General features: G+C 38.4%; 8 protein-coding genes and 1 pseudogene across 11 annotated transcripts; 6 read left to right on the forward strand and 3 right to left on the reverse strand.

Moving 5' to 3' along the window:
- Nucleotides 1-893: 893 nt before the first annotated feature.
- On the forward strand, nt 894-5,535 carry LOC103832765 (subtilisin-like protease SBT5.4). Its single transcript, XM_009108843.3, has 9 exons — nt 894-1,640; nt 1,725-1,837; nt 1,908-2,005; nt 2,076-2,240; nt 2,533-3,268; nt 3,346-3,591; nt 3,668-3,785; nt 4,071-4,284; nt 4,356-5,535. Exons 1-9 carry the CDS (start codon nt 1,557-1,559, stop codon nt 4,886-4,888), a joined length of 2,307 nt encoding a protein of 768 aa, XP_009107091.2. The 5' UTR covers nt 894-1,556; the 3' UTR covers nt 4,889-5,535.
- Nucleotides 5,536-5,885: 350 nt separating this feature from the next.
- On the forward strand, nt 5,886-9,023 carry LOC103832767 (probable galacturonosyltransferase 4). 2 transcript variants are annotated; one of them, XM_009108845.3, is made up of 9 exons: nt 5,886-6,146; nt 6,217-6,251; nt 6,332-6,373; nt 6,465-6,540; nt 6,629-6,786; nt 7,078-7,349; nt 7,429-7,786; nt 7,872-8,447; nt 8,549-9,023. In XM_009108845.3, exons 1-9 carry the CDS (start codon nt 6,044-6,046, stop codon nt 8,822-8,824), a joined length of 1,896 nt encoding a protein of 631 aa, XP_009107093.1. In that variant the 5' UTR covers nt 5,886-6,043; the 3' UTR covers nt 8,825-9,023. The 2 variants fall into 2 exon arrangements, with proteins under 2 accessions (XP_009107093.1, XP_033139659.1); XM_033283768.1 differs by having other exon boundaries at nt 6,468-6,540.
- Nucleotides 8,970-10,995, reverse strand: LOC103832766 (myb family transcription factor PHL7). The gene is made up of 7 exons (XM_009108844.3): nt 10,740-10,995; nt 10,416-10,538; nt 10,208-10,284; nt 10,083-10,125; nt 9,940-9,997; nt 9,775-9,844; nt 8,970-9,692 (listed from the first exon to the last, which is right to left on the reverse strand). The coding sequence occupies exons 2-7, from the start codon at nt 10,531-10,533 to the stop codon at nt 9,204-9,206; spliced, it is 855 nt and encodes a 284-aa protein (XP_009107092.1). The 5' UTR covers nt 10,534-10,538; nt 10,740-10,995; the 3' UTR covers nt 8,970-9,203.
- A 2,581-nt stretch (nt 10,996-13,576) lies between these two features.
- On the forward strand, nt 13,577-15,043 carry LOC103832769 (NDR1/HIN1-like protein 2). Its single transcript, XM_009108847.3, has 2 exons — nt 13,577-14,368; nt 14,729-15,043. Exons 1-2 carry the CDS (start codon nt 13,661-13,663, stop codon nt 14,813-14,815), a joined length of 795 nt encoding a protein of 264 aa, XP_009107095.1. The 5' UTR covers nt 13,577-13,660; the 3' UTR covers nt 14,816-15,043.
- A 107-nt stretch (nt 15,044-15,150) lies between these two features.
- Nucleotides 15,151-16,133, reverse strand: LOC103833202 (fasciclin-like arabinogalactan protein 19). The gene has a single exon (XM_009109301.3). The coding sequence runs from the start codon at nt 16,116-16,118 to the stop codon at nt 15,330-15,332; it is 789 nt and encodes a 262-aa protein (XP_009107549.1). The 5' UTR covers nt 16,119-16,133; the 3' UTR covers nt 15,151-15,329.
- Nucleotides 16,134-16,234: 101 nt separating this feature from the next.
- On the forward strand, nt 16,235-17,580 carry LOC103832772 (cytochrome b-c1 complex subunit 6). Of its 2 annotated transcripts, none has more exons than XM_009108851.3 (5): nt 16,235-16,363; nt 16,477-16,511; nt 16,924-17,008; nt 17,132-17,221; nt 17,298-17,574. In XM_009108851.3, exons 1-5 carry the CDS (start codon nt 16,301-16,303, stop codon nt 17,328-17,330), a joined length of 306 nt encoding a protein of 101 aa, XP_009107099.1. In that variant the 5' UTR covers nt 16,235-16,300; the 3' UTR covers nt 17,331-17,574. The 2 variants fall into 2 exon arrangements, with proteins under 2 accessions (XP_009107099.1, XP_009107100.1); XM_009108852.3 differs by having other exon boundaries at nt 16,265-16,363; nt 16,482-16,511; nt 17,298-17,580.
- A 249-nt stretch (nt 17,581-17,829) lies between these two features.
- LOC103832771 (sarcoplasmic reticulum histidine-rich calcium-binding protein) lies at nt 17,830-19,758 on the forward strand. 2 transcript variants are annotated; one of them, XM_009108849.3, is made up of 3 exons: nt 17,830-17,952; nt 18,214-18,298; nt 18,793-19,758. In XM_009108849.3, exon 3 carries the CDS (start codon nt 18,852-18,854, stop codon nt 19,545-19,547), a length of 696 nt encoding a protein of 231 aa, XP_009107097.1. In that variant the 5' UTR covers nt 17,830-17,952; nt 18,214-18,298; nt 18,793-18,851; the 3' UTR covers nt 19,548-19,758. The 2 variants fall into 2 exon arrangements, with proteins under 2 accessions (XP_009107097.1, XP_009107098.1); XM_009108850.3 differs by having other exon boundaries at nt 18,827-19,758.
- Nucleotides 19,759-21,611: 1,853 nt separating this feature from the next.
- On the reverse strand, nt 21,612-23,270 carry LOC103832770 (sec-independent protein translocase protein TATC, chloroplastic). The gene is made up of 4 exons (XM_009108848.3): nt 22,868-23,270; nt 22,499-22,776; nt 22,126-22,416; nt 21,612-22,041 (listed from the first exon to the last, which is right to left on the reverse strand). The coding sequence occupies exons 1-4, from the start codon at nt 23,130-23,132 to the stop codon at nt 21,832-21,834; spliced, it is 1,044 nt and encodes a 347-aa protein (XP_009107096.1). The 5' UTR covers nt 23,133-23,270; the 3' UTR covers nt 21,612-21,831.
- A 406-nt stretch (nt 23,271-23,676) lies between these two features.
- On the forward strand, nt 23,677-25,980 carry LOC103833203 (annotated as a pseudogene).
- Nucleotides 25,981-26,751: the final 771 nt, after the last annotated feature.

Raw genomic sequence — 26,751 nt, forward strand, 5'->3', positions numbered from 1 at the left:
ATATAAGTAATTAAAAGTAAGAATTATCCAAAATCTAAAAATATATTTAAAAATAAAAAGATAATTCATGTATATATTATAATAAGATAATTCTTATTATATTGTGCTGTTATCTTATATATTGTATTGTTATCTTGAAATAATATTTTTCTATTATAAAAATTGAAAATTAAGATATGAAATTATTTATAATTAAATATTAATAAAAAAAAGCATTTGTATAAATAAACATATTTGTCATATATAAATAATTTGATGTTTGATTTAATTTTTAAAAAATATAAATAAAAAATTATCATTTTGATTTTTGAATTAATAAAAAATAAAATAATAAATATTCACAAAAAATAAGCCCGCTTGTGCGGGCAAAACTCCTAGTAAAGTAAAATTTGTTTTTAATTATATATAAAATTCATTAAGGATAATATCGATATTAACCATTTTAACTTTTAACGTGAGAGTCCAATTGCGGTAAACTACGAAGTAATTTTTAGCAATGGAGCTCTTACGTTAAAAGTTAGAGTGGTTAATATCAATTATACACTTAATAAATTAAATATATAAATTAATAAAAAAATAAAAATGAATTTGACTTTTTAATAATATAAGTGATTAAAATTAAGAATTATCCAAATCTATACTATTATTTGCGAAGTAATTTTTAGCAACGGAGCTCCTACGTTAAAAATTAGAGTGGTTAATATCAATTATGCTTTTAATAAATTAAATATATAAACTAATAAAAAATAAAAACGAATTTGACTTTTTAATAATATAAGTGATTAAAAGTAAGAATTATCCAAAATCTAAAATTATATTTAAAAATAAAAAAATAATTCATGTATATATTATAATAAGATAATTCTTATTATATTGTGTTGTTATCTTATATATTGTATTGTTATCTTGAAATAATATTTTTCTATTATAAAAATTGAAAATTAAGATATGAAATTATTTATAATTAAATATTAATAAAAAAGCATTTGTATAAATAAAAATATTTGTCATATATAAATAATTTGATGTTTGATTTAATTTTTAAAAAATATAAATAAAAAATTATCATTTTGATTTTTGAATTAATATAACATAAAATAATAAATGTTCACAAAAAATAGGCCCGCTTGTGCGGGCAAAACTCCTAGTAAATAAAATACTTTTAAAGTAAAATTTGTTTTTAATTATATATAAAATTCATTAAGGATAATATAATAATATCGATATTAACCATTTTAACTTTTAATGTGAGAGTCCAATTGCGATAAACTATTTCGCAAATAATAGTATAGAAGAGGTACGTTCCGTATATCATCATAGCACTTAAAAATCATAAGTTTGGTTAGAAAAAAAACTAACAAAATAAATATTTTTTATTAATTAATTAAGTTTTGGTAAGTTTAGATAGAGAAGAATCCATCAAAATAAATAATTTATGATTTATTTACTTTTGTAGAAAATTTATGATTTATTTCTAAAAAATATTTCAGTTTTAATAATATAGATTTAGATACAAGCTTATTAATATTTTCTTCTCCACTTTCTGCACAGATACAATGCTATCAGCTATGACGAAGACTCTACTTGCATTGTTAATTATCTTCTCTCTGTTTCATGTCCCTGCTTTTGCTGTGAAAAAAGTAAGTATCTTCTTATAAGGAACACGTTCTTGTTACCTATGTGAGCTTATATATTAACAAGACTGTTGTTTTGATTGACTGTAGAAGTCGTACATTGTTTACCTGGGATCTCACTCACATGGCCCTGAAGTCTCCTCCTTAGCCCTTAAACGTGTAGCTGAATCTCATCATGAGTTGCTGGGATCCTTTTTGGGAAGGTAACAATATGACTTCACGTCTCTTGCTTATATTCCTAGTGTTTGATCTGGTTCTCATACTTTTCTATAGTCATGAGAAGGCTAGAAACGCAATCTTCTACTCATACGATAGACATATCAACGGCTTTGCAGCAGTTCTTGAAGAAGAAGAAGCTGAAGCTATTTCAAGTAATTCAAAACTATCATTCTCTCTTTTGAGTTTATTTAAGAGTTTAACCTTCACAGTGTTTGAACGCAGAGCATCCGAATGTGATCAGTGTGTTTCTAGACAAGGGGAAGAAGTTGCATACAACACATTCTTGGGAGTTCATGCAATTGGAGAAGGATGGTGTGATCCCTTCAAGTTCTTTGTGGTCAAAGGCAAGACTTGGTGAAGACACAATCATCGGAAACATTGACACTGGTTTGCAATTTTCACTTCCTCTGCTCCCTCTTCCTTAATTTACTAATTAACAACTAAATTCACAACCAGACGCTTGTGGTAAAAGGCTCACAGCTGTCGGTTCCGCCACCTAAGTGCTATGTCGATTAAATAGGGTGAAAAAGATGGTCCTCCTGGATGCCCTAAGCGGGCTCCTCGGCTTAACTCCAATTGATGGTCATTAGGCCCTAGTCTAGTATCCAAGGGCATCCGGATACCAGGATCATCAAGAAGAAAAAAAACAACTAAACCCACCATCTCTGTTTATCATCAGGTGTCTGGTCTGAATCCAAAAGCTTTAGCCCACATGGTCTTGGACCTGTTCCTTGTCGATGGAAAGGAAGTTGCAACACCGGTGGCAATGTTAGTTGCAACAGGAAGCTTATAGGGACAAGGTATTTCAACAAAGGATACTTGGTTTCTGCGGGTCTCAGCAGCAACTCTTCCTTTGAGTCTGCTCGTGACCATGATGGTCACGGCACTCACACGCTCTCAACAGCAGGAGGCCACTTTGTCCGGGGAGCTAGCGTCTTCGGTGTAGGCAACGGAACTGCGAAAGGAGGCTCTCCAATGGCCAGAGTAGCTTCCTACAAGGCCTGCTGGCCTCCCGTTAACGGCTCTGAGTGCTTTGACGCTGATATCTTGGCTGCCTTTGATATGGCCATCCATGATGGTGTTGATGTCCTCTCCGTCTCTCTCGGTGGTGACCCTGCTGATTACTTCGCAGATGGCATTGCCATCGGCTCCTTCCACGCTGTTAAACATGGTATCACTGTGGTCTGTTCCGCTGGAAACTCTGGCCCCGCTCCTGCAACTGTCTCAAACGTGGCCCCTTGGATACTCACCGTCGCAGCCAGCACGCTAGACCGTGAGTTCCAGTCCTTTGTGCAGCTTGCGAGTGGGGAACGGTTCAAGGGAGAAAGCATGTCAAAGGCCTTGCCTGCAGGGAAAATGTTTAGTCTCACAACGGGAGCTCAAGCTAAACTTGCCAATGCATCTGCTATAGATGCGTAAGTCAAAAAAAAACTTTGAGCTACAATTCTGTCTTATTGTAGTACATAACTTGTTGTTGTTGTTGTTAAACCAGGATGCTTTGCAAAGAAGGCACGTTAGATCCGCACAAGGCAAAGGGTAAGATCATGGTGTGTCTGAGAGGAAACTCATCAAGAGTGGAAAAAGGGAGACAAGCAGCTCAAGCTGGTGCCGCTGCTATGATTCTATGCAATGATGAGGCATCAGGGAATGATATCACAGCTGATCCTCATTTTCTTCCTGCTACACATATCAACTTTTTTGATAGTGAAGCCTTGTTCTCTTACGTTAACTCCACTTAGTATGCCCTCCCAGTCCCATATACTTGTTTTTTTTTTGTACTGCTTCATCGTTTTGATTATAATGTGGGTTTACAGTTTAGAGCCCATGGGAACTCTTACTGCACCTGCAGCAGCTTTTGGCATCAAACCAGCTCCATATATGGCAAATTTCTCATCTCAAGGACCTAACACTGTTACGCCAGGAATCCTTAAGGTCTATTCTATTTTTATCTCCTCATAGATATAGATGAAAATTCATTTCACAAAAATAGATTTTTGTGTTTTCTATAAAATTGTTTTTGTAAATTTCAAGGAAAATAATTAATTTTGTTGAACTAAGACTGGTTAAAAGTTATTGAAAACTGAAAATTAAAGAAAACATTTTTTAATATTAGCAAAACACACAAAAAAAATCTATGTTTTTTTTTGGAAAGGAGGGAGTATATGTATCCATTCCCCCCGCTTCTTCTTACTCACTTGATGGTATGGTTTTGATTAGCCTGACGTGACTGCTCCTGGGGTCGATATCATAGCCGCCTACACAAGGGAACAAAGTCTCAGCGGCTTGGAGTTTGATCATCGCACGACTGCATTCTATATAGAATCTGGCACTTCCATGTCCTGCCCTCATGTTGCTGGTGTTGCCGGTCTTCTCAGGACAATGCACCCTTCATGGAGTTCAGCTGCCATCAGATCTGCTATCATGACCACCGGTATATGCTTATTTCCACTCTTTTCATTCGAGATACATACACACTCTCATTATTGCTTTTTCACGTGCCAGCGAGAACACGAGACAACAGAGTTAGCCCCATGCTCAACGGGTCTTACGTGAAGGCAAACTCATTCAACTACGGTTCAGGACATATCAGGCCAAACCGTGCAGGAGATCCAGGATTGGTCTATGACTTGACAGTGAACGACTACTTGGACTTTCTTTGCGCAGTTGGGTACAACCAAACGATGATTAAGCTTTTCTCAGAGAGTCCTTCCTACAAATGCCCCAAGGAAGCTAGTGTTGTAGACTTGAACTATCCATCCATCACGGTGTCTAACCTCACAGGCTCTGTGACTGTGACCCGGAAACTGAAGAATGTAGGATCCGTAGGAACTTATGCGGCAAATGTCAGGGAGCCACATGGCGTGTCCGTGAAAGTTGAGCCGAGTGTGTTGAAGTTTGATAGAGTTGGTCAAGTTAAAAGCTTTAAGATGACATTGAAACCTAAATGGGTTGGAAAAGACCATGCCTTTGGTGGTCTCACATGGAGTGATGGCAAACACTACGTAAGAAGTCCTATTGTTGTCTCTACCGCCTAGTTGATAGAGAGAGAGATACGTTATGTTGGCAGCTCTTCTTTCTTGATTTTACTCCTTTTTACGTATTGATCGATGTTGGTGTTGAAATGATCTAATGCTGTCACAGCAACATTTTTTCTAAGTACAATCCTTTCTCAAAACTAGCAAAATATATAATGCCATGGAATATTCTTAAATCATCAACAGGACAGCAACTCATGTCACTTTGATCATGCAACAGAGTTTATTCAACAACGCATAGCAAGTTTATGTGCCAACTAAAACTGTGTCGGTTTAATTGATTAGTGAGCTGTGTTAAGTGGAAAATCTGGACCACATAATCTCAATACAGAGACAATTAAACATCGAAACCATTAGAAATAATTAAATATTTTATATAGTTAGGGCCTACTTGATAGTATTAAACTATTAATTAAGAGAAAAAGATTAGGATAGCACCAAACCAAGTTTTTGTTTACAAAGTAGCACTCAAGGTTCAAAGTCACAAAAATAGGTTTCATTAAAGAGGTAAATATACACTTATACCTTAGGTTAATTAATCTAAAACTTAGGGTTTAGAGTTAAGGGATGGGGTTTTGGAATTAGGGTTTAAAATTTTATAAAAAATAAATAATAAAATAAAAAATAAAAAAATTTTAAAAACAGTTTCAAAAAATATTTTTAAATTATAAAAAGAAAATTTATAAAAAAAATAAAAAAAATTCAAAAAAAAATAAAAAAATAATAAAAATTTCGAATTTGAAAACATATAATCTGAAACTATAAAAAAAAATTATTTTTTTTTATTTTTTTATTTTTATTTTTATTTATTTTTACTTATTTTTATTTGTTTATTTAATTTTAAACCAAAGATATTAGGGATATTTTACCCTTTAATCAATGTTATTTTTGTGACTTTCTCTTTTTAGTGTCATTTTTGAGACATAAACTTCAAAATGTGCTATTATTGACAATTACCCATTAATTAATGTTAATGGCTGAAATAATTTGAGAAAAGTGAAGACGGTTAGTAAACCGAAAAAGGGTAAAAGCGTCTTTTGAAATAACAGCTCATTTTCACTTGGTTCTCCTCTCTCTCTCTCTCACATTCCGCACACACGAGCATGTTGTTGTTGTTGTTCTATCTCTCTTGATCTTGATGCGAAGAAGACGACGATGGTGACGTTTCGAGATGTTGTTCTTTTCTTCTTGCTCCTCACGGTAGCTGCTCCAATCCTTCTCTACACCGATTCCTACACCTCCGCGAAGACCCCATTTTGTCAGTTTCCTCCCTCTATCTCTCATCTCCGATTTGGTTGGTTTCTTATCCTCTGTGTTTGATTCTGCAGCTAAACGCGAGTTCCTCGAGGACGTAACCGCCCTGGTCAGTGTCCTTCTCTCATTTTCTTCTTCTTCTTCCTTCTTGAGGTTTCCTTCTTACGCTTTATTGTTTTTCTTGTTCAGACTTTCAATTCCAACGAGAATCGTTTGAATCTGCTTCATCGGGTACTTTTCTCTCTTTGCAAGTTACTTGATTCGCTTCAGATCTTTGCCAGTCTCTTAAAATTTGCAATCTTGTTGTTTCAATTGCGTATAGGAGGAATCTCCGGTAGATGTTAGAAGAGGAGTCGTGGGTGTGGTCTATTCCAAACAAGACTCTGATTCGTCTTTAAGTACTGCAAACCTCCTTCTATCTTGTTTCATTCCCTTTTGTAACTCTTATTCTTTACGTGTTGGTTCACAAAAGTTTCCCTTTTTCAGAAGCTAGAGACCAAGTCTCTGCTCGAGTTCTTAAGGCCACCGACGATGAAGCTCAGTCTCAAACTGACAATACCATCAAACAAGTCACTGATCATGCTGCCTCAGAGATGGATAAGCCAAATGTTATGCACGCTTCTGATGGCAACGCCCACAATAGGGTAAGTTTTCTATATGGGTTGTACACTACATGGTGGCAATTCTTCTCTTAGATCTTGTTCTCGCAGTATAATCAGATTGGTTTTCATTGGTTTCTCCTCATCCATAGGCTCTAGATTTACCTTTATGCGTAGTAGTAGTAGCCATTGTAGCTTAGGATAAACTGAACTTGTCCCTTGTAGTATAGCAAAATCGCCAAGTTACAGTGGATGCTAATGCTAATGCTAATGCTAATGTAGTTGTCCTCAGTGTTGTTTTGCTGGAAGTATCTCTTTACTCTCATTATCTTGTAGGAAAGGATGCATGTACAGTTGACCCAGAAAACTTCTGGAAAGGTTGATGAGCAAGAGACTAAAGGTTCTGGAGCTGAGAAAGAGAGCGGAAACGTGAGGATGCCTGATGCTCAGGTGAGGCATCTTAAAGATCAGCTGATCAGGGCAAAGGTTTATCTTTCACTTCCAGCTGCAAAGGCTAATGCACATTTTGTGAGAGAGCTTCGTCTCCGTATTAAAGAAGTTCAACGGCTAGTCGTAGATGCCTCCAAGGATTCGGATCTGCCAAAGAAGTAAGTGTCCTTGGAAATGCAGTTAGAATAAAAACTTCTTCCTGTGATTAATTTCTCTGGCCTTTTTAAAAAATCTCAGTTCTATGGAAAAACTGAAAGCGATGGAGCAGACGTTGGCCAAAGGCAAGGAGATCCAAGATGACTGTTCCACAGTGGTTAAGAAGCTACGTGCAATGCTCCATTCGGCAGAGGAGCAGCTACGTGTCCATAAGAAGCAAGCCATGTTCTTGACACAGTTGACTGCTAAGACGATTCCAAAGGGCCTTCACTGCCTTCCTCTCCGCCTCACTACCGATTATTACGCTTTGAATTCGTCTGAACAACAGTTTCCGAATCAGGAGAAACTAGAAGATAATCAGCTGTATCACTATGCCCTCTTCTCTGACAATGTTTTGGCTACATCAGTTGTTGTTAACTCTACCATAGCCAATGCAAAGGTAAGATTTGACTTGGTTCATCTGATTGAACAGTTAAATGAGTTTATTTCTGTAAAAACTTACGGTCTTAATGGCTTATTGGCAGCATCCCTCAAAGCATGTCTTCCACATCGTCACGGACAGACTCAACTATGCGGCAATGAGGATGTGGTTCCTAGACAACCCACCAGGCAAAGCCACCATCCAGGTTCAGAACGTTGAAGAATTTACATGGCTGAATTCAAGCTACAGTCCTGTTCTCAAACAGCTTAGTTCTCGGTCGATGATAGACTACTACTTCAGGGCACACCATGCAAATTCAGATACCAACTTGAAGTTCCGGAATCCAAAATACTTGTCCATCCTTAATCATCTTCGTTTTTACTTGCCTGAGATCTTCCCCAAGCTCAGCAAGGTGCTCTTCTTGGATGATGATATAGTTGTGCAGAAGGACCTTTCTGGTCTTTGGTCAGTTGATCTCAAGGGTAATGTCAACGGTGCTGTTGAGACTTGTGGGGAGAGCTTTCATCGCTTTGACCGTTATCTGAACTTCTCGAACCCACTCATCTCCAAGAATTTTGACCCTCGAGCTTGTGGATGGGCGTATGGTATGAATGTTTTTGATCTCGACGAGTGGAAGAGGCAGAACATCACAGAGGTTTATCATCGATGGCAGAATCTGGTATGCAGATACTCTATATTCACTTTTGGTTTAGCTACTTGTGGAGGTTGGTTATGTTGCATCTGTCTTTTCTTATACACGAACCTGTTTTGAACTTGCAGAATCAAGACCGAGATTTGTGGAAGCTAGGGACGCTGCCTCCTGGTCTCATCACATTTTGGAAACGAACATACCCATTAGACCGGAAATGGCACGTGCTGGGTCTTGGATACAACCCGAGTGTGAACCAGAGGGATATTGAAAGGGCAGCCGTCGTGCACTATAATGGCAACCTCAAACCATGGTTAGAGATTGGGATCCCAAAATATCGAGGCCTCTGGTCAAAGCACGTCGACTACCAGCACGTTTACCTCAGAGAATGCAACATCAATCCTTAGAATTAGAGTCTCTATTGAAGAGCACTGTAATATGTTTGAAAACTTTATTTCTTTTATTTTTTGATATTTCATTACATGAAAACAAAATTGTAGATGATGATGATACGTTAAACTACATTACTGCTGTTACTATTTGTGATGAATCAGTTTCACAAGAATCTTCACTATGTTGGGAATAAGAAAGTACATTTGTTTTGTATTTTTATCAAATTACAGCACAAGAAGACATATATTCATTGTTCATGCTATAGTGGCAGTGTCTATAATTAGAGAGTTGTGATCACCTCACTAAGAGGAAACTCCTAACTAATAGGAATAAGGATAGACAAGCAAAACTACATGTGATACACTTAACTATAGATGCCACCTGATACACAACTCATAGATCGTCGCCTGAAACCTTGTCTCGAGTCCCAAGCAGTGATGTAGATGGATGGTCAAAGGCGAGAGCATGGTCTGGCTGATGGTAAGAAGCGTTCAAGCCTGATTCTAGTATTGGGTGCGCCACTACCATCTCAGGTGTATAACCAGCTGCACCTCCTCTCACCAATCTAGGCTTCTTTGATGACCTCTCTTCACCTGCGCTCTCGTCTTGAGAACCAGCGTTACACCCTGAGTCTGGAGTCAATGGCTCCCGGTAAGGTGAAAGAGACTCGTCAACTGAAAGGCTTTTGTCTGGTCCACAGTCCTTGCCAGATTTATCTTGTAAGGGAGACTCGGATGTTGGAGCAGGTGTCGCAGGATCTGATTCGCCAGTAACTGGGCCAGAGGGCTCGCCAAGAGCTCCGCTGAGTCGCTGTTGCTCTTCAATTATCTTCTTCAAGTACTTCCCTTGGGCTTCTATCCGTAGTTGCAGCTGTCTTTGCACCTACAAAAGCATCAAAGAATGTCATATTTCACGCAAACTAACTGCTTAACTATTTATTTAAGTGGCGTGGTGAAGGGCATACTTCTAGTTGCTCGTGCAATCGTTTCTGAACCTCCATCTGCAACTTGAGGGCTTCAGTTATCTGCATTCCCCTGTAATCGAAAAGTTAGCATCTTTATGCTCATTTAATCTTGAAGCACCAGGCGGTAGCATCAACAATCAACTGAAACAATGAAAGTTCACGTACGATGAACCGTCCAACCCAGAGAGCACATCTCCAGATTCTTTCTTATCAGTTTTCTTCCCTGAAAAACAAATGAAATACCAGTTTCAGGCCAATAGGCAATTGGGAGGATTGTAAAGATTTAAAGGAAATTAATGTCCACCTACCTTCTGAAGAAGAATCTGGCAGATACTTTGCAAGTCGATATTTCTGAGTTCAAAAACACATTTGTAAAAATCATTAAAAGAAACTAGGGGGGGTTGCATACACAGTGTTATCATTTTCAGAATACCTGCAAGTGACTCTTGACATGATATATAGTTAACCCTTGTACACCCATCACTCTAAGAACGCCTTTAGGTGTAGCTCCTTTTCAAAATCAAAGAGAAAAGAGATATTCAGTAACCCTAACCAAACAAATCCTCTCATGTCTAAGAGTTAGTAAACATACCATAGAAGGGTTATTAGAAGGAAAGAAAGAAAAGAAAAGGGAAACTCACGATCAGGGCCACCAAGTTGAGCAACGGAATCAACGAAGCGTTCATGTAGCTCATGGGTCCAACGCAAGCGTTGTTTTGAAGCATGACTAGAATTGGTCCCTCCGTTGTCTGCTTCCATCAGGGCTATGAACACAAAGAAAAAGACATTGCTTTGTCAGAAACACCAATTTAAAGATTTGAGGACATCAAAGCTTGTAACTTTGGAACTAATACGAAGTTCGAATTAGTCTACAACTTTTCTCCAAATAGAAGGGGGTTTGTTGGTAGAAAGAGAAAGCACAGATGAAGTAGAAAGAGAAAAGGAAGGTTGCAGAATCTACGAACCTGTGGGTGGATCTGATCTACACAAGAATCAGACGGCGTCCCTCAATGTTCGGAACTTTGCTCAAGTCTCCGTCTCTCCGACACTCCAATCTAATCCGATGTGGTTTTTGTCTATACGCGGGTAGATTTCACTCAGTCGTGGAATTCCAACTGTTCCTGAGGAGCGGCGATGCAGACCGGTTCTTCCACTCGTCCCTCTCAGCCTCCCTCTCTCTCGCTAGATCGAATTCGAGACACTAGCATTGACTATTGTATTTGTATTTAATGGGCCGCATATATCATTTAGGCCCATTAAGGCCCAAACTTATATGAATAGTGGGTCCAACTCAGCAGATACGTTCTTCTCCGGCATACAAAGCTTCCTCCTTCTTCCCGCTTCTTCTCTCTTTCCACTTCAAAACCGCAGAATCCTCCGCTCACGTATACACATCACAGCCCCTTCCACGGTGTCGGTAACTCTCTCCTCCTCTACGGCGGCAGCGAAGGAATCTTCGCCTCTTAGTTTAACCATTTTCCTCTTCTACATTCTCAACTTTTCATGTGCTGTATGAGTGTATGTAAACCTCACTAGGTCTCTTACAGGTTCGAGAGCATCACTCTCTGGAGAACAAACGATGCATCATGTAAGCAACGCAATAACGGGTTAGTCCAAGCTGTGATCTTTTGAGGCCTCGGATCGTAACAACATCGGTGGTTCAGCTTACGGTGGCCAGAGATCTATATTGCCGCTTCAGCAGCATTGCATAACAGTGGTTATGGTTCTTGGATTGCGTGAGATGGTCTTTTGGTACTTGGATTATGCTAATTTCAACAGCACTGGGATGAGGCTTGGTGACATGTAAGCTCAGTCATCAGAGTTGAGTAAACCTTTCAGTTGAAGCAGAGGGTTTGCTGTTATCCCTGAAAAGAGAGAGCCGTCTTTTACAATCCGGTTAGCTTTTGGATTTGGATTGAGACTCAGGTCTTGAGGAGTGTATCGTCTGGGTTAGGCCAGCTGTTACTCAAATTGAGATTCAAGAGTGTAATCAATATCTTCTTGTTATCATATTCAAATATACAAGCTTGGATTGAGTTTAGATTGGTGATTCTTTTGATTTTTCTATAGCTAGAGGCCTTTGGCACTTACTACATGGGTTGTTGTAGTTGGTGCTTTCAGAAAGACTGTGTCACAGATTCTCATACTATGTGTTTCGATGGGATTTGGGGTTGTTAAGTCCACTCTTGGTGCTCCTTGTTGGAGTGTCTTACTTCATAGCTTCTGGGATGCTTGATATAGCTGAGAATGTTTCTGGAAGAGCAAAGCTTTTCCTTGTCCTGACTGATGCCTTCCTCGATGCGTTTCTCATATTGTGGATCTTTACCTCCCTTTCGAAAACACTGGAACAGTTACAGGTATCTCTTTCTTTCCAAGTTAGCAACTCTGTAAGCTATAAGGCTTTCAGGCAAGATTCAGCAGATTAGCTTATCAACTTCTTTGTGATGGAATGGAATCTTATGCAGATGAAGAGGACCTCGGTGAAGTTGGATATTTACAGGAAGTTCTCAAATGCTCTTACTGTTTTGGTTGTTGCCTCTGTTGCTTGGATAGTGTATGAGGTACATTCCTGTCTAGCCTGATGTGACATCTGATGTAGTATACTGTAAACTTTATTAACTCAAATCTTACTTGAGGAAATTGCTGGTCAATGCGCTCTTGAAAATATATTATTTAGTATGAACTAAAACTGGTGTGGAAATCAAGCTAGCAAAAAAAAAAAGCTCCTTCTTTCTTGGAATGTATCCAGCTTGCCTCATAATTTGTCCCCTCCAGGTGTATTTCTAAGCAACAGACCCATTCAGTGAGAGATGGCAGACTGCTTAGACTATAACTGCATTCTGGGATGTTATTGCATTTGTGTTGCTATGTATTATTTGTTATCTCTGGACCCCGTCGCAGAACTCTCAAAGGTATGGTTTCTACGAGCTTACTTGCTGAAATTAAAAACTGTTCCAGCTGAGCATGTTGTGTTAGCCTTGTGTAAGTCTTTGCTAGATGCCAGTGACTCAATGTATTGTACCTGTATGTGAAATGGTTGCTAACGAGGAAGTTCAATGTCTGACAGGGGGGAAGCAAGATGGTGATATTAGCTTAGAGAAGAATACGGGCTCGGACACGGAAGAAGAGGATAAGAGGGAATGAGGGAGAGAGTCAGCAAAAGAAAAGGGTGACATCTGTGCTTGATCACAAGTCCAGAGAAGTAAATATAGGTGTCTTTTAGCATCAGGGTCAACTTTAGCACAAAGCAGCCAAATTGATTTTACACAATATTTATCTGTAACAAAAGAAGAGTGATTTGCGTGTTTGTATTTGAGGTCTCTATCCTCATTTTGTTTTCTAGTACATAAAAGCCTCTGTTTCTCGCCACATGGAATCAGTTTCTCAATTTGAGTGTTGCATATACACTCAATTATCATTTTTGACGAACCATTCTCGGCTCCAACATCTGAATCATGCAAACCTTTTTTGTGCAACTTAAACTCATTCCGCATCCCATTTTAATCTATGGTTCCGAATGGTAATTGCAGTTTGAGCGGTGCAAGACAAGCGGTTTAACTGCGGTGCAGTTTTTAACAGTTATAAAAACATATAGATATATGGTATATGTAAAAAAATTTGTTACTGTTAACTGCGGTGCGAAGCGGGACGGTTCATAAATTCAAAGCCTACTTGTAACTGAGGTATGTTGGTGATAAGTGTAAGAGAAACTGAGATTTGCCTTTGTTTTTTTATTTTATTGTGGTCAATAATCGTATATTTAAGTCGTGTCAACACTGTCCTGACGCGGAAGTCTCTCTCTCTTTTGCTCTGTCTTTTCTTTCTCTCAACACCTCCATTGCATTGAGACAGGGAAGGGAGAGAGAGCTTCTTGCTTTCACCTACTATGCCTCCACCTCCTCCTTCTAGACCCAGTCTCAACGGCAACACCGGTCATCATCACCAACCTCCTCTTCCTCCTCCTCCTTCTAGACCCAGTCTCAACGGCCACACCGGTCATCACGTCCCTCCTCCTCCTTCTCACACGGCGAGGCATCAGCAACCGTATTACCGTAGCTACTCCTCCTCCTCATCAGCCTCTCTCAAAGGATGCTGCTGCTGCCTCTTCCTCCTCTTCGCTTTCCTAGCACTCCTAGTACTCGCAATAGTACTGATCGTGATACTAGCGGTGAAGCCGAAGAAACCACAGTTCGATCTACAGCAAGTGGCGGTAATGAACATGGGAATCACCTCCTTAGATAACCCCAACCCCAGCGTCTTGGATCCGACCACCGCCTCACTCTCCTTCACAATCCGGATGCTATTCACCGCCGGGAACCCGAACAAAGTCGGGATCAGGTACGGTGAGTCCAGCTTCACGGTGCTGTACAAAGGCTTACCTCTAGGGAGAGCGACGGTGGCGGGGTTCTACCAGGACGCGCACAGTACGAGGAACGTGGAGGCGACGATTGCTGTGGATAGAGTTAATCTTATGCAAGGTAACGCCGCTGATCTGGTTAGGGACGCTTCGTTGAATGATCGAGTCGAGCTTACGGTTCGTGGAGACGTTAGTGCTAAGATCCGAGTGATGAACTTCGATTCCCCAGGCGTTCAGGTTCTTCATCTTTTCTTCTTTCTGTTCAGTTCGTGTCTCCATTGTCGGATCTGTGTTCTTAGTGTGAACACAGAGAAAATAGAAATTACCGCAAACAGTTGAAAAATAAACTGCGGGTGAAAAAAAAAAGAGGAAAGGAAGGATTTGTAGTTAAGTAATAGATTCCTTTACACCGACCACCACCACTAGTCCCACTCTGCTTTCACTTTTGGCCTTTGCTTCCTCTTCACTTTTGATATTTTCTAGGATCCACGTCTGCACTTTGCATTTTTCTCTAATCAACCAGCTAAAAAGATTCTATTAGACTTTAATTCTTTAAACTTTCATTTATGCGAAAGAGTGATGTGTTTTTTTTGGCAGGTATCGGTGAACTGCGGGATAGGTATTAGTCCGAGGAAGCAAGCTTTGATTTACAAGCAATGTGGTTTTGATGGCCTTAGCGTCTAATTTCAAACTGTAACATATAAATTCTACTGACCACTCCCAAACTGTGTGGAGGAGTTGCAAAAGAAAAAGTTAGAAGTTCCAAAGCCAAAAGTGGTAAAAAAACGGAACAAAGGATCCATCTTGGAAGTTTTGTGTGTTTTTGTTTCCTTTGTACAAGCAAATATTTGGAAAAGCAACAATGTTGTTTACTGAAGTCACTAATCACTTGAGTAATTAGCACTTGTTTCAGTCAAATGTAGATGCTACATATCAAAATGTTCCCTGATTTACTGAAAAGAAACAAACTTTAGCAGTTTTCAGCAATCTTGATTTTGTATAACCGACGGTAAATATTATTATCAGAAATATGTACTTTTTTATTTGAAATTCAATCCAACACAATAACTGTTCACACAAGTCTACATACATTTCCTATGAAATTTACAAAACCCAAAAAAGCGTCTTTGCATTTTATTAATCTTTCGAATTGGGCCCAAGAAAGTTAATGGTCCAGTAAGATAACGCCACGTGTCCATCAGAATCCGGTGGTCCAAGAATCCCCGTCTCCAACGATCAGATCTTCTTCCAACGGCGGTTGTGAAACTGGAACCTCCCCAATCCGCGGCGGCTCTGCTGGTGTACGGCCAAAAAACTCAATATAATCCTCTGGCGACGGTGAAATCCACCACGTGCTCCTTGGCGATGGCGAGTATGATGGCGAAAACGACGGCGAATAGGCCGGCGAATATGACGGTGAAAATGACGGCGAATCAACCATAGGTGGCAAAGCAAAGGCGCGGTTCTCGAGTTCCGCCCAACGCGATCTGCTGAGTGGGAGAATATTAGCGAGACCATGGACGGCGATATGCTGGTCGTTGAAAAGACCTGGGAGGTAAACCTCGACGCCGTCGAGATAAACCGAATCGGAAGAAGAAGGCTTAGTGAGAAGGAGCGAGTGTGATGGGAGGAAGGTCGGGACGGAGGAGGCGTTGGGTAGTGATCGGAGCTCGGAAATCGTGAGGCGGAGAGGTAAAGCGTGGAGGCGGAGGGTGGAGATGTACATGGGGAGAGAGTACCTCATGTCGAGGTCGAAAAGCATGGCGTCGGTGGGGACGAGGAGGGTGAGAGACTCGGCGGAGAGGAGATCGAAGAGGATATCGGAGGTGGTGATGGCGTTTGCGAATAGAGCGCGGCCTCTTACACGGAGGACTGAGATGGCTATCTCCAGCTCTTCCGATGGGACTGCGACGGAGGGTAGAGGGAGACAGAGCATGAGTACGAAGAGAACGAAGGCAGTGAGACTAAGGGAAGAATCGATCGCCATTGTTGTGAAACTGAGCTGAAAGAAAGAATCAAGAAAGATGATGAAGCGGTTACGGAAAGTGGGAGTCTGTTATTTTAAACCTGCTTAATGGGCCTAATTAAAGCTGATCTGCTAAAGGCCCATATGCTTCAGAGATGAGCCCCGTACTGTAACCGAAGCGGCGACTATACAGCGTGGAAGCGATGAGATTGGGGGAAATCGAATTACAACATTTAGGGTTCATCAATCATTTGGCGATCAATCAGGTAATGTCATTGAATTCTCGTTTCGTGTAATCATATAAAAGCATATCCCTTTAACGATCTAATCGTACGTTGATCTTCTCTGATGGGAATAATTATCATTTTTCTTCTCTCAGCGAAGGTTGCGATCCTTTCTTTCTAATTTCACCATGTAAGTTCCTTCTTCTGCAAGGAATCATCTGGGTTATAATCATACTATCAATTTACATATTATATTGATCTCTTGCTCTCTTATATGTTAGAATTGAGTAATCTCCTTTTATTATCCCTTAAGATTGTAGCTCATATTGATGGGTCCAGATCGTAATCTGCAATTGGAAGTTATACATGTCTTTGTAACACATTCTCTATTGTTGACTAGTAGCCAATAGCTCTCTTTATTTGCATATATTTGGAAGAGTTGTTTAGTTAAAAATGGGGGAACTTTAGCTTCATCCTTTAACAGCTCTACTCAAGGACGCTCTGTTATAGTTTCGAACGTATTATATAGCAAGTTGGTTTAGTTTGATAATCTAATATTTGATGTTCCATCCTACTATATGGTGTGATTCTGATGATTACAGGGCGGATGTAGAAGTTGTTGATCCTAAAAAGTGTCTCGAGGAATCTTGTAAACCAAAATGTGTGAAGCCACTACTTGAATATCAGGTGAATATACGTATACAACTTAGCTGTCATTTGTCATAACCTTGTTTTGCCAGACACTAGTGTGTAATACTTCGACATAAAAGTTGTGGGTTGACGATACCTTGTTTTCGGTTGTGGGTTCAGGCGTGTGTTAAGAGGGTCCAAGGTGATGAGTCTGGACACAAACATTGCACTGGGCAGTATTTTGACTACTGGCAATGTGTTGACAAATGTGTAAGTGTTTTGAAAGGAGTGATTATCTTTACACCTAAAGTTTCATTCTAAAAATATCGTTTTGTTGACTATGCAGGTCGGACCTAAGCTGTTTGCGGAACTAAAATGATGAAGAGAAGTTGGAGTATTGAGTCTTGTGTTTTGTATTTTTTTTTCTTTCTCAAGGGTTTATATAAAATGCACTGGATACTGAACATTACTGCAAACCAGATTGCAACTGGTTCCTTCTTGGTTTTGTTTCTATATCAAAGCTGCAAGTCCTTTATTGTTTGTGTGGTGGGAGGAAACCTTTATTGAGTTTGGGACACTTGATTAACGCCTAATAAATGAAAAGAAGAATGCGATTATATATTTCTGTACGGTTTTGTTTGTCTTCAACAGTTGTTGGAATGAAAGTTTGAACAGGATCAGTAGTTAAAAAAAGATGGAATGCTATTGTACCATAAGTTGATTAAAGGTGAAAGCGATGTAGTTATTACGCAGAGGAGCCCATCGGAAGTGAGTAGAGATTTTTATTAGATAGGGGGGGACGTAAAGAAACGGCAAGCTGTGCTTAATTTGTATTTATAAACGACACGATGTGTTTCGGATTTATACACAAACGGCACGTAGCAAAACTCGGGTATATATACGGAACAGGGGATATTAAATTCCAGACAAAACCTGTCGAAGAACATTCCCGAAAAAGAGTAAAGAGAGAGACCCTTCTCCTCTCTGTTCCTTTCCTAACGGTAAGTTCTCTCAGATTTCAGATCTCTTAGTTTAAATCACGTTCACAGTTAACCGATCTTTTAAATCTGTGTTTCAATTTCGCCCTAATACCTTTTTTTGTTGTGAGTTGTCGTGGATTCTCCGATCCACTCGACTTTGTTGTTTATTCATCTTTTCCATAGGGTCGCCTCTTGTTCCTGTAGATTTTGTATTATGTTTAGAAGTATCTTTGATTCTTGGGATGATTTAGTAGTAAATATGACGTCACCCCTCTTTTGCAGATCCGTTATCGAGTGTGTCGGTCTTCGCCCTCGCAGCTTTACTCTCCTCTTGGACTAATCTAATAATACATCTTACTCGCATCAGGTAAGAAGTTTGGTTCATATTTAGTCAACGCACTAGTTTCAAAGCTTTTAAATCTTTGCATATACTCCCTCTGTTCCTTAAAGTTATAGATTTTTCACACATCTTAATAAAACACATTAAATTTGCATAGTTTTTTGCGTTTATCTTTTTTCCATAAATCTAAGCCAATAAAAATTTAACTAGTGCAATTAAATTTTTTTAAGTTTGCAATTAGTTAATAAAATATACATTGAAAATATAAAAGATGGACCTTTTTGAAACAAAATTTTAATTTTAAAGAACGGAGAGAGTATTAAATTGGAATTCTACTGTTTTATATTTCTGTATGAGTTATTTTTATCAACATCATCATCCTGGTCAATCTTATATGCTTTGGCTTCATTGTATGAACTCGTTCTTTGTACGTTAGGTTGCCCGATTGTTTTGTTTAGCGTAATTGACGCTGTTGATGGAAGAGCTAACATTGTTTTTTCCTTTTCCTTCTCTTTTGTGAGATGCACCTTTGGTTCTATTCATACCAAAATGCAGATTTTCAGCTGTTTTTTCGTTCCAAATGGACTGCAAGAAGTTTATGCAGATGGTGGAGGAGAAGAAACGACAAATTCTCGAGAAGAAGGAAGCTCCTTTGAAATGGGAACAGAAGCTTGAGGCGGCTGTCAAGGCTGCTGAAACCAAAGCCATGAGGTCAAAAAAGCGAAGAAGACAAAGGGCTGCGTCTGAATCTAGCTCAGAAAGTGATACTAGCTCTGACGTGAGAAGAAAGTCGAGGAGAACTCACAGTAAGCACCGTAGGCATGCACACCCTGATTCAGAGGACAGTGATAAGAGGAAAGATAGGAGATCCAGGAGGCATAAGAGAAGGTCCTCAAGTCCAAGCGAGGATAGCAGTGATGAGTATGAGAGCGGGTTAGAGGACGAGCAGAGGATGAAGATAAGGCACCACCGTAGGCACAAGTCTCATAGCTCAAGACAGACTTATGATGATGACAATGCCGAAGATGCCAGAGGAATGCACGCTAAGCATCACAGGCACGGCGAGGTGGTTATTTCAAGTGATAGCGAGGAAGAGAGGGGAGGAAGAAGAAAACATAGGCACAACAGAGGTTCAGCTGTCTCCAGCGACTCAGACTCAGAGGTTAGACGGAAGAATAGAAAGAGAAGGGAGCATCAAAGGTATCGTTGGGCAGAGTCTTCAAGTGAGGATGATGATGGAGCAATGCGAAGGACAAGGCATCATAAACATGACTGACAACGTAGACAAGTGAAAAAATGTGGACGGGCATTGGAAAGTGCAGTTGTTTAATTCACACACCCTCAATCAGAACTGAATGTTGTGCAACCATTAGCATTTAAACATTATGTTGAATTACTTGTGGCAGTACTCTTCATTGATTATTTGCATTTTAAAAACTCAAAACTAAAAGCCATTATCCCGGAGAACAACCCAAATTGGTTCGAGATAAACTCCTTTTATTTAATTAGGGTTTTCCTTTCCCAGCACAAAAGTCTTCACATTACTTTTCGTTCTTAAGGCACGTTAGATGTCTAAGTGCAATTCTTTGCAGCTCCAACCACCAAATGGTGTTGTTGTGCACAGTGATTCTGCAAATTTTTTTGAGGTGAAACCTAAAGAAAAGAAAATAAAGAACAAACAAATTAAAAACATTACGGAGGATATGCTATGTTTATAATGATAAACTAGATTTTGATCCACGGATGTATATTTTTAAAAATATGTTGATTTTTGTTTTTCATGTAATTATTAGGGTTTGACAAAATGAATCCGAGGAATATACCCGATACCGATCCGAAAATATAGTACCAAACTCGAACATAAATTGATTAAATATTCAAATTATTCAAAATTTTGTTATTTAGAGAACCGAATCTGATCCGAACCGAAGTATTCGGGTACCCGAATTTATCTAAAAATAGATTTGTATACTTATATATATTAATTATTTTTAGATTTAACGTATATAAATCATTAAGAATGATACTTTTAAATTGGTTTAAATACTTGAAAATATATATAGATAGTCAAAAGTAAATATATAAAATAGTTAAAGTATACTCAAATCACCAAAAAAAAACTTAAAATAATTATTGATTCCGTATCCAAAATTTTAAATCAAGCCAATTGATATGTTAAGCTTAGGTATTCTGACATGTGTTATTCAAATTTATAGGTAATATATTATTTTATTTATAAATTTTGAGAAATTAAAATAGATAATGATTTAAAACTTTAAAAATAATTTAAATGGGTTATCAAAACGCGAACCAAACCCGCAAAGATCCAAATCGAACTCAAACCAAAATTTAGAAACATCATAATAGAGCTGAAATCTTTGACCCCGAAAACCCGAAATGCAAACCGATCAGAACCAAACCCGTATGGGTACCCAAAATCTCATCCCTAGTCATTATTATATATCGTATATTGTCATCATATAATTAATCGTATTTTACACGTACCATCATATAAGTAATCATATAATTAATAGTATTTTATACGTACCATCATATAAATAATTACATATATTATATTTTAAAACTTAATATGAAATATAAAAACCATAATTTGAGTTGGTATTTCAAATTGGGCTTTGTATTGTATTTTTCTTATACATATTGACAACATTTTTTTATAATGGTTATTGAAAAATAGTTTAGTAAAATTCCATTTTTGAATATATGTATTATTTTTTAATCAATTTTTGATATAAATCAACTTTAAATTATTATTTTGATTTGAAATATGTGTATAAAGTATAAATTTTGTTTTATGGTTAGTTTAGAAAAAAAAAGTTTTAGGCAATTAGATTGACCCATTTTCGTATATTTTAAAATTGACCGAGATAGATAGTTTCTTATAATATGATGGACTTTCAATTTTTTTTAATAATATAAGCCTATTATTTTTTTTCTTAATACTACTATCCTTGTTTTCAAACAAAATTAACTTTTTTAAAAAAAAACTACAATCCATGTTTCCAAACACTCCAAATTTTTTTAATAGTCCTATTCAAGTTTCCAAACACTATAATTTTGTACTTGAATTTTAATAATATAGATGATTGAACAAAACCTAAACTTAAATGACATACATGAAGACTAACAAAAGAAACAAGAACAACACAAAATATAACAAATTTGGATGATGACATTGTAATTCTTCTTTTCGAAGAAATGTTTTGTGGTTTTATGATAGAAAACTATGTGAATATACATAAATAAGTAAAAAAAATTGTACGATGATCCGAAAAAATATGAAAATTAGACATGTTTGGTTATTTTAGTCTAAAATATCAACATCTAATTTTGGTTTCTGATTTGATATACCACCACGTAAAAATACCCCTCCCCTCAACCTCTTTGCCCGTTTCTGGTTGCTAAATATGTACATTCAAATAAAACGAAGACTCAAATGAACACTTTAGGCACCAAACTGTGGTCTCTTGCACGGAAAGTGGTATACACTACAAAGGTACATGATTATTTTATTTTGTGTCTTTGAACAGCCAAGTTCCTCACCGACCTGTGAGCTTGACCATCCAGGCACCACCCAAGTATAGCCCCAGAAGCGGCGTTGCTAGGAGCATTTGAGTGACTGGGTCTGTCGAGGGCGTGACCACAGCTGCAACAACCACCGCACCCACCACTACATATCTCCATATCGAAAGCATTTGATCTCCCGACACCACCCCTACTTGTCCCAGGAGTAACTGAATTACTGGAACCTGTTAAACCAACAACGAGAAAACCTCCAGGTGAAGATGTATATTTAAGAACATGTATATTGATACATTCTCACTGCCACATACCTGGAAAGACAGTCCCGTGCTGAACATAAGAACTAGCACAAACTCAAAGTACTGGTCGATAGACCACAGAGATTCAACCACCCCTTCTGCGTAATTCACAAAGAAGTTCAAGGCTGCAGGGGTTAACACCCAGTAGGAGAAGGCAAGTCCAGCATAGAACAGCAAGGAGGAACCAAACACAATCGGCCCTAGAAACCGTCTCTCAGCTCGTGTCAGACCAGGAAGTACAAAAGCTATGATCTCATACAAAATCACTGGGCTCCCTAGTAGAAGCCCACAATAACCAGAGACCTGCACCACAACAAAACAAAGAGAGAAAGAAATCATCTTTCTCGTTCATTTCAGTAAGCTATAGAGTCCAAGTGTCTCTGACCTTTAAAGTAGTGAAGAAAAATTCGCCAGGGGCTAGCTGAAGAAACCGCACACCCTGGTTTTTGACAGGAGCTTCAAGAAACACTATTAGATCTTTGGAGAAGGCGAAGCATCCGGTGATTGCAGCTCCCACGGCCAAAACAGAGACGAAGATTCTCTCACGGAGCTCCTCCAGGTGATCGAATATAGTCATCTCTTTGTCATCAGGGAGCTCCTCTTTATCTGGATAGAGACACTCATAGATGGGACTTGCTTTCTCTTCTTCCTCAAAGGATGCATCTAAACAATTTAAAGAAGAGTTTATTAAATTAAATGACAAGCCTTGATTCATCCGACAATAGAAAAACAAGAAACATGAGTTTTAACATGCCTGGTCTGTCTTGTACAGCAGAGCCAAGGCTAGGAGTAGTTTCCGTTGGTCTATCGCCGGAATTTTCATCGAGAGCTGAGAAGCGAACCACCGGTCTTATTAAGCCTTTGCTACACCGTTGCGTTAGACCGTGTCGGAGTCCACCTTCCTTCCACGAGTTGCAGAAGTTCATAGTGTAGGGACGCTTTCGAGGCGAACACATGTCGGGACTGGTGAGGCGGAAATGGTGGATTAGAGCAGCAGAGCTCGTGCTTGTGCTGCCCATCTCTTCTCTCTGTCTTCAACTCCAGAATCAGTCCTCTCGTTTGCTTGCAAGAGCGTCAGAAAACGATTGGTTCTAGTTCCAGCTCGAGTTTCCTTCGCCTCATGAAATTTACAAAACCCAATCCTTTTGTCTGTCAACACTTCCTTCACAAACTTTACACAGTTTAAAACGACGTCGTAAATAAAACTAAGGCCCATTACGGCCCATAAATCCAATCCATTTCCTCTTTTTCCGTCAACACTTATTTAAAAACGACTGCGTTTTGAGAAAGGTAAGGCCCATTCTTTTATTTCCTTGCATTTTCAGGCATCTTTTGATGAAAATTCGCAGTTCATTATAGCCATGCTGCGGTGAGTATATTTACCGTTGGCATCAAAGAGCCTTTTGGCTGTCTTGATATTCAACTCAGACAAACTGATAGAGATTTTTCAGGGAATGTGGACTAGCACATAACACAATCATCTTTGTGCTTGATGAATTTTGACACAGGCAAGGATTCTGAATCCTTTTAACTTTGCTAATTGTACTGTAACTTGTTTCCCCTATGATAAAATTATACTTTTCGCCTAGTAACATAGAGGTCACCCTAAGATTATGTGGTAGCGCAGAACCTTTAGTGAGATAAGGACTTGTAAGTTGTTGCTTTCTCTCCACTCATCCTTTAATTTGGTTATATATATAGGGAAAGCAACGGTTGCTGTACAGTTTGCTGGATGCTATGCAATCTGTAACATCACAAGCTGTTGTCATCGGTATTAGTTCTCAACTGGTATGAGCATGGCTTCGCTGTTTCAGATTATTTCTTGTAAATTTATCATTCTATAACTGTATCAGACTTTGTTAGTTGTTGACACTACTGTGGTTCAAAATCTTATAATATACAATCTCTCACCACAGGACGCTGACCAACTTCTGGAGAAAAGGGTGAGATCTCGCTTTTCACACAGAAAAATATTGTTTCTTCCTCCATCTAAAGAAGAAGTTGACAGGTAATGAGCAGCTTCTTTTCTGTCATGAGCAAAACAAAACACTATCTTCCAATGAACTTGTTTTGTTAATGGGATTATCTTTCAGTTTATTGCAACACCTGCTGTCTCTACCAGCAGACTCAAGCTTCCCCAGTGGATACGTTTCTGAGTTCAGTGAAAAGATTAAGGTCCTAATATCCACGTCCAATCAGTACTGTACCATTCTTAGCTTTTAAATGATGTCGTTCTTGTTCTGAAGAACTGATACTTTCCAGTTAATGTGCAGAATATAACAATCAGACACGAGATTTAAAGATATGCTGAGTATATTTTTAAATGTCAATTCTACTGTCAACAGTTTGCTGAAGTTTATGTAAGTTCTTCATTTAACAGTATGAGCTTCTTCTTGTTAAAATAATATCATTTTCTTTGTGTTGAGGCGATCTCTTGATATTAGATTCCGTGCTGTTTCTTCAATGAATTTGTTGGTCTCCTCTAGGGGTGGGCACGACGCAAGTACTTGCCGATTTTTGTTTACTTGCTATTTGACTTGCCTTGTCCAAGTAATTTTTTTTACGACTCGATACTTGATTTGCTTGAAACAAGTACTTGTTTTATCAAGTACTTGAAAAAAAAATTGATACTTGCAAGTAATTTGTCTTGCCTTGTTACTTGCTAAACCAAGTAATTGCCTCTTGATTACATAAAAAAAAACACATATTCTAAATTTTAACATACAAAATTCACATGAATTTTTTTAAAAAATAGACAAAAATGAAAATAAGCGTTCAAAATATTAAAAGATCATATGAAACTCAATGTTCCTCCATTTTGTTCCTCTATTTTATTTCGATGTTCCAAAAAAATTTTGCAAGTAACAAGTATTATTTAGCAAGTAACAAATATTTTATAGAACGAGTAACGAGGCAAGTACCAAAAAGTAAAACGATACTTGATACTTGCCTCGTCCTTGCAAGTAGTAAAATTTTTTGACTTGTTACTTGCCTTGTTAATGGCAAGTACTCGGTTTTTCAAGCCGAATACGGGTCAAATCACGAGTATAAGGCGGGTATCGAGTAATGATGCCCAGCCCTAGTCTCCTCTCTCTTGAAAACTTCAAAGCAGCACTTTCAAGTATGCAAAGGCAACCAAAGTTGGAAGCCGTTAGAGGTACGATAAGCCAACTGGAGAAGAATTTAGACACTCGACTTACTGACAGAATATGTTCTGCTAAGCTGTGGTTTTGCTTATACATTTTCCTCGGGAAGATAATTAAATCGATTGGCATTAACTCTGTTGAGCAGATTGTTCCATACTGGAGCTATATCTTTTGGTATGCATGAGGAGGGTAGAAGTGAAAGAGCAGAGCTCATACAACTTCATTTGTGTGATGAAAGGTAATCTATTACTTTAGCTTGGGGAAAAATTGCAGATTGCACCACTATGAAAATGACTTGGGATTCCATGTGTGTTTCCAGAGTATAAGACGATACATGATTCTTTTCAAACCTCGGATTACTACGACCAAAATGTCTGCCTACGGGTAAGTGTATAGCTCAGATGAGATGTAAATGTTTGAATGTGGTGGTGATCTAAAATTGTTGGCATAACAGGCATTTGAGCACCTGAGAGAGCGAGAAGTTATATGCTACGCAGAGAATAGAGGACAGTCTCAGACAGGTGAATACCGTCCCATGAAGCTTTTAATATCAGCCCCTGAGCTTCATCAGGGAATGAGATCTCATGCGTGTTGCCCCGTAAGTCTCCATTTTTGCATCTATGCTTTCTTTTATTTTTGTAAACTGATTTCAAACTTGGTGATATCTTCTTCTTTTGTTTTGCTGAAACAGGCCATTCTTCTCAAGTGATTGGACCATTAATCTCTTTGTTTTATTTTGTTCCTTTGGGGGCCGTTTGTTTCACCATTTGTCATTTCCATTCAAATGATTCATTTGTATGATCTATTCAAATGATCCATTCAGATTTTTGTGATTGTTTGTTTGTCCATCCACATAGCTCATCTAGATGAATCATCTAAATGGATCTTATGTTTGTTTCTTTATTTTCATTTCCATTCAAATGAGTTTAGCAAACAAATTACCAAAATACCCTTATGTTGATTTAATCATATGTTTAACATTAATTTTTACTATATTACATTTAATTATTTAATTTAATATATTTACATTAGAATTATTTCAAAATTAACGAGTTTTCTTTTTTGCGGTTTGAGCGGGAAAACAAGATTTTTCGGTTTTAGCGGAAAACAAGATTTTTCGGTTCTGGCGGGAAAACGAGATTTTTCGGTTTTGGCGGGGAAATACAAATTTTCGGTTTTGGCGAGAAAATAGGTTTTTTGCGGTTTTGTCGGGAAACACGTTTTTGGCGAGAAAACACGTTTTTGCGGTTTTGGAGGGAATCACGTTTTTGCGATTTTGGCGAAAAAAACGCATTTTTGCGGTTTTGGCGGGAAAATGCGTTTTTGCAGTTTTGGCGGGAAAACGCGTTTTTGCGGTTTTGGCAGGAAAACATGTTTTTGGCGGGAAAACGTATTTTTACGATTTTGGCGGGAAAACATGCTTTTGATGTTTTGGCGGAAAAATGCGGTTTTGCGGTTTTGGCGGGAAAACACAATTTTAGTGGGAAAGCAC

This window comes from Brassica rapa, chromosome A02 (assembly GCF_000309985.2).
Source record: "Brassica rapa cultivar Chiifu-401-42 chromosome A02, CAAS_Brap_v3.01, whole genome shotgun sequence".
NCBI classification, from domain to species: domain Eukaryota; kingdom Viridiplantae; phylum Streptophyta; class Magnoliopsida; order Brassicales; family Brassicaceae; genus Brassica; species Brassica rapa.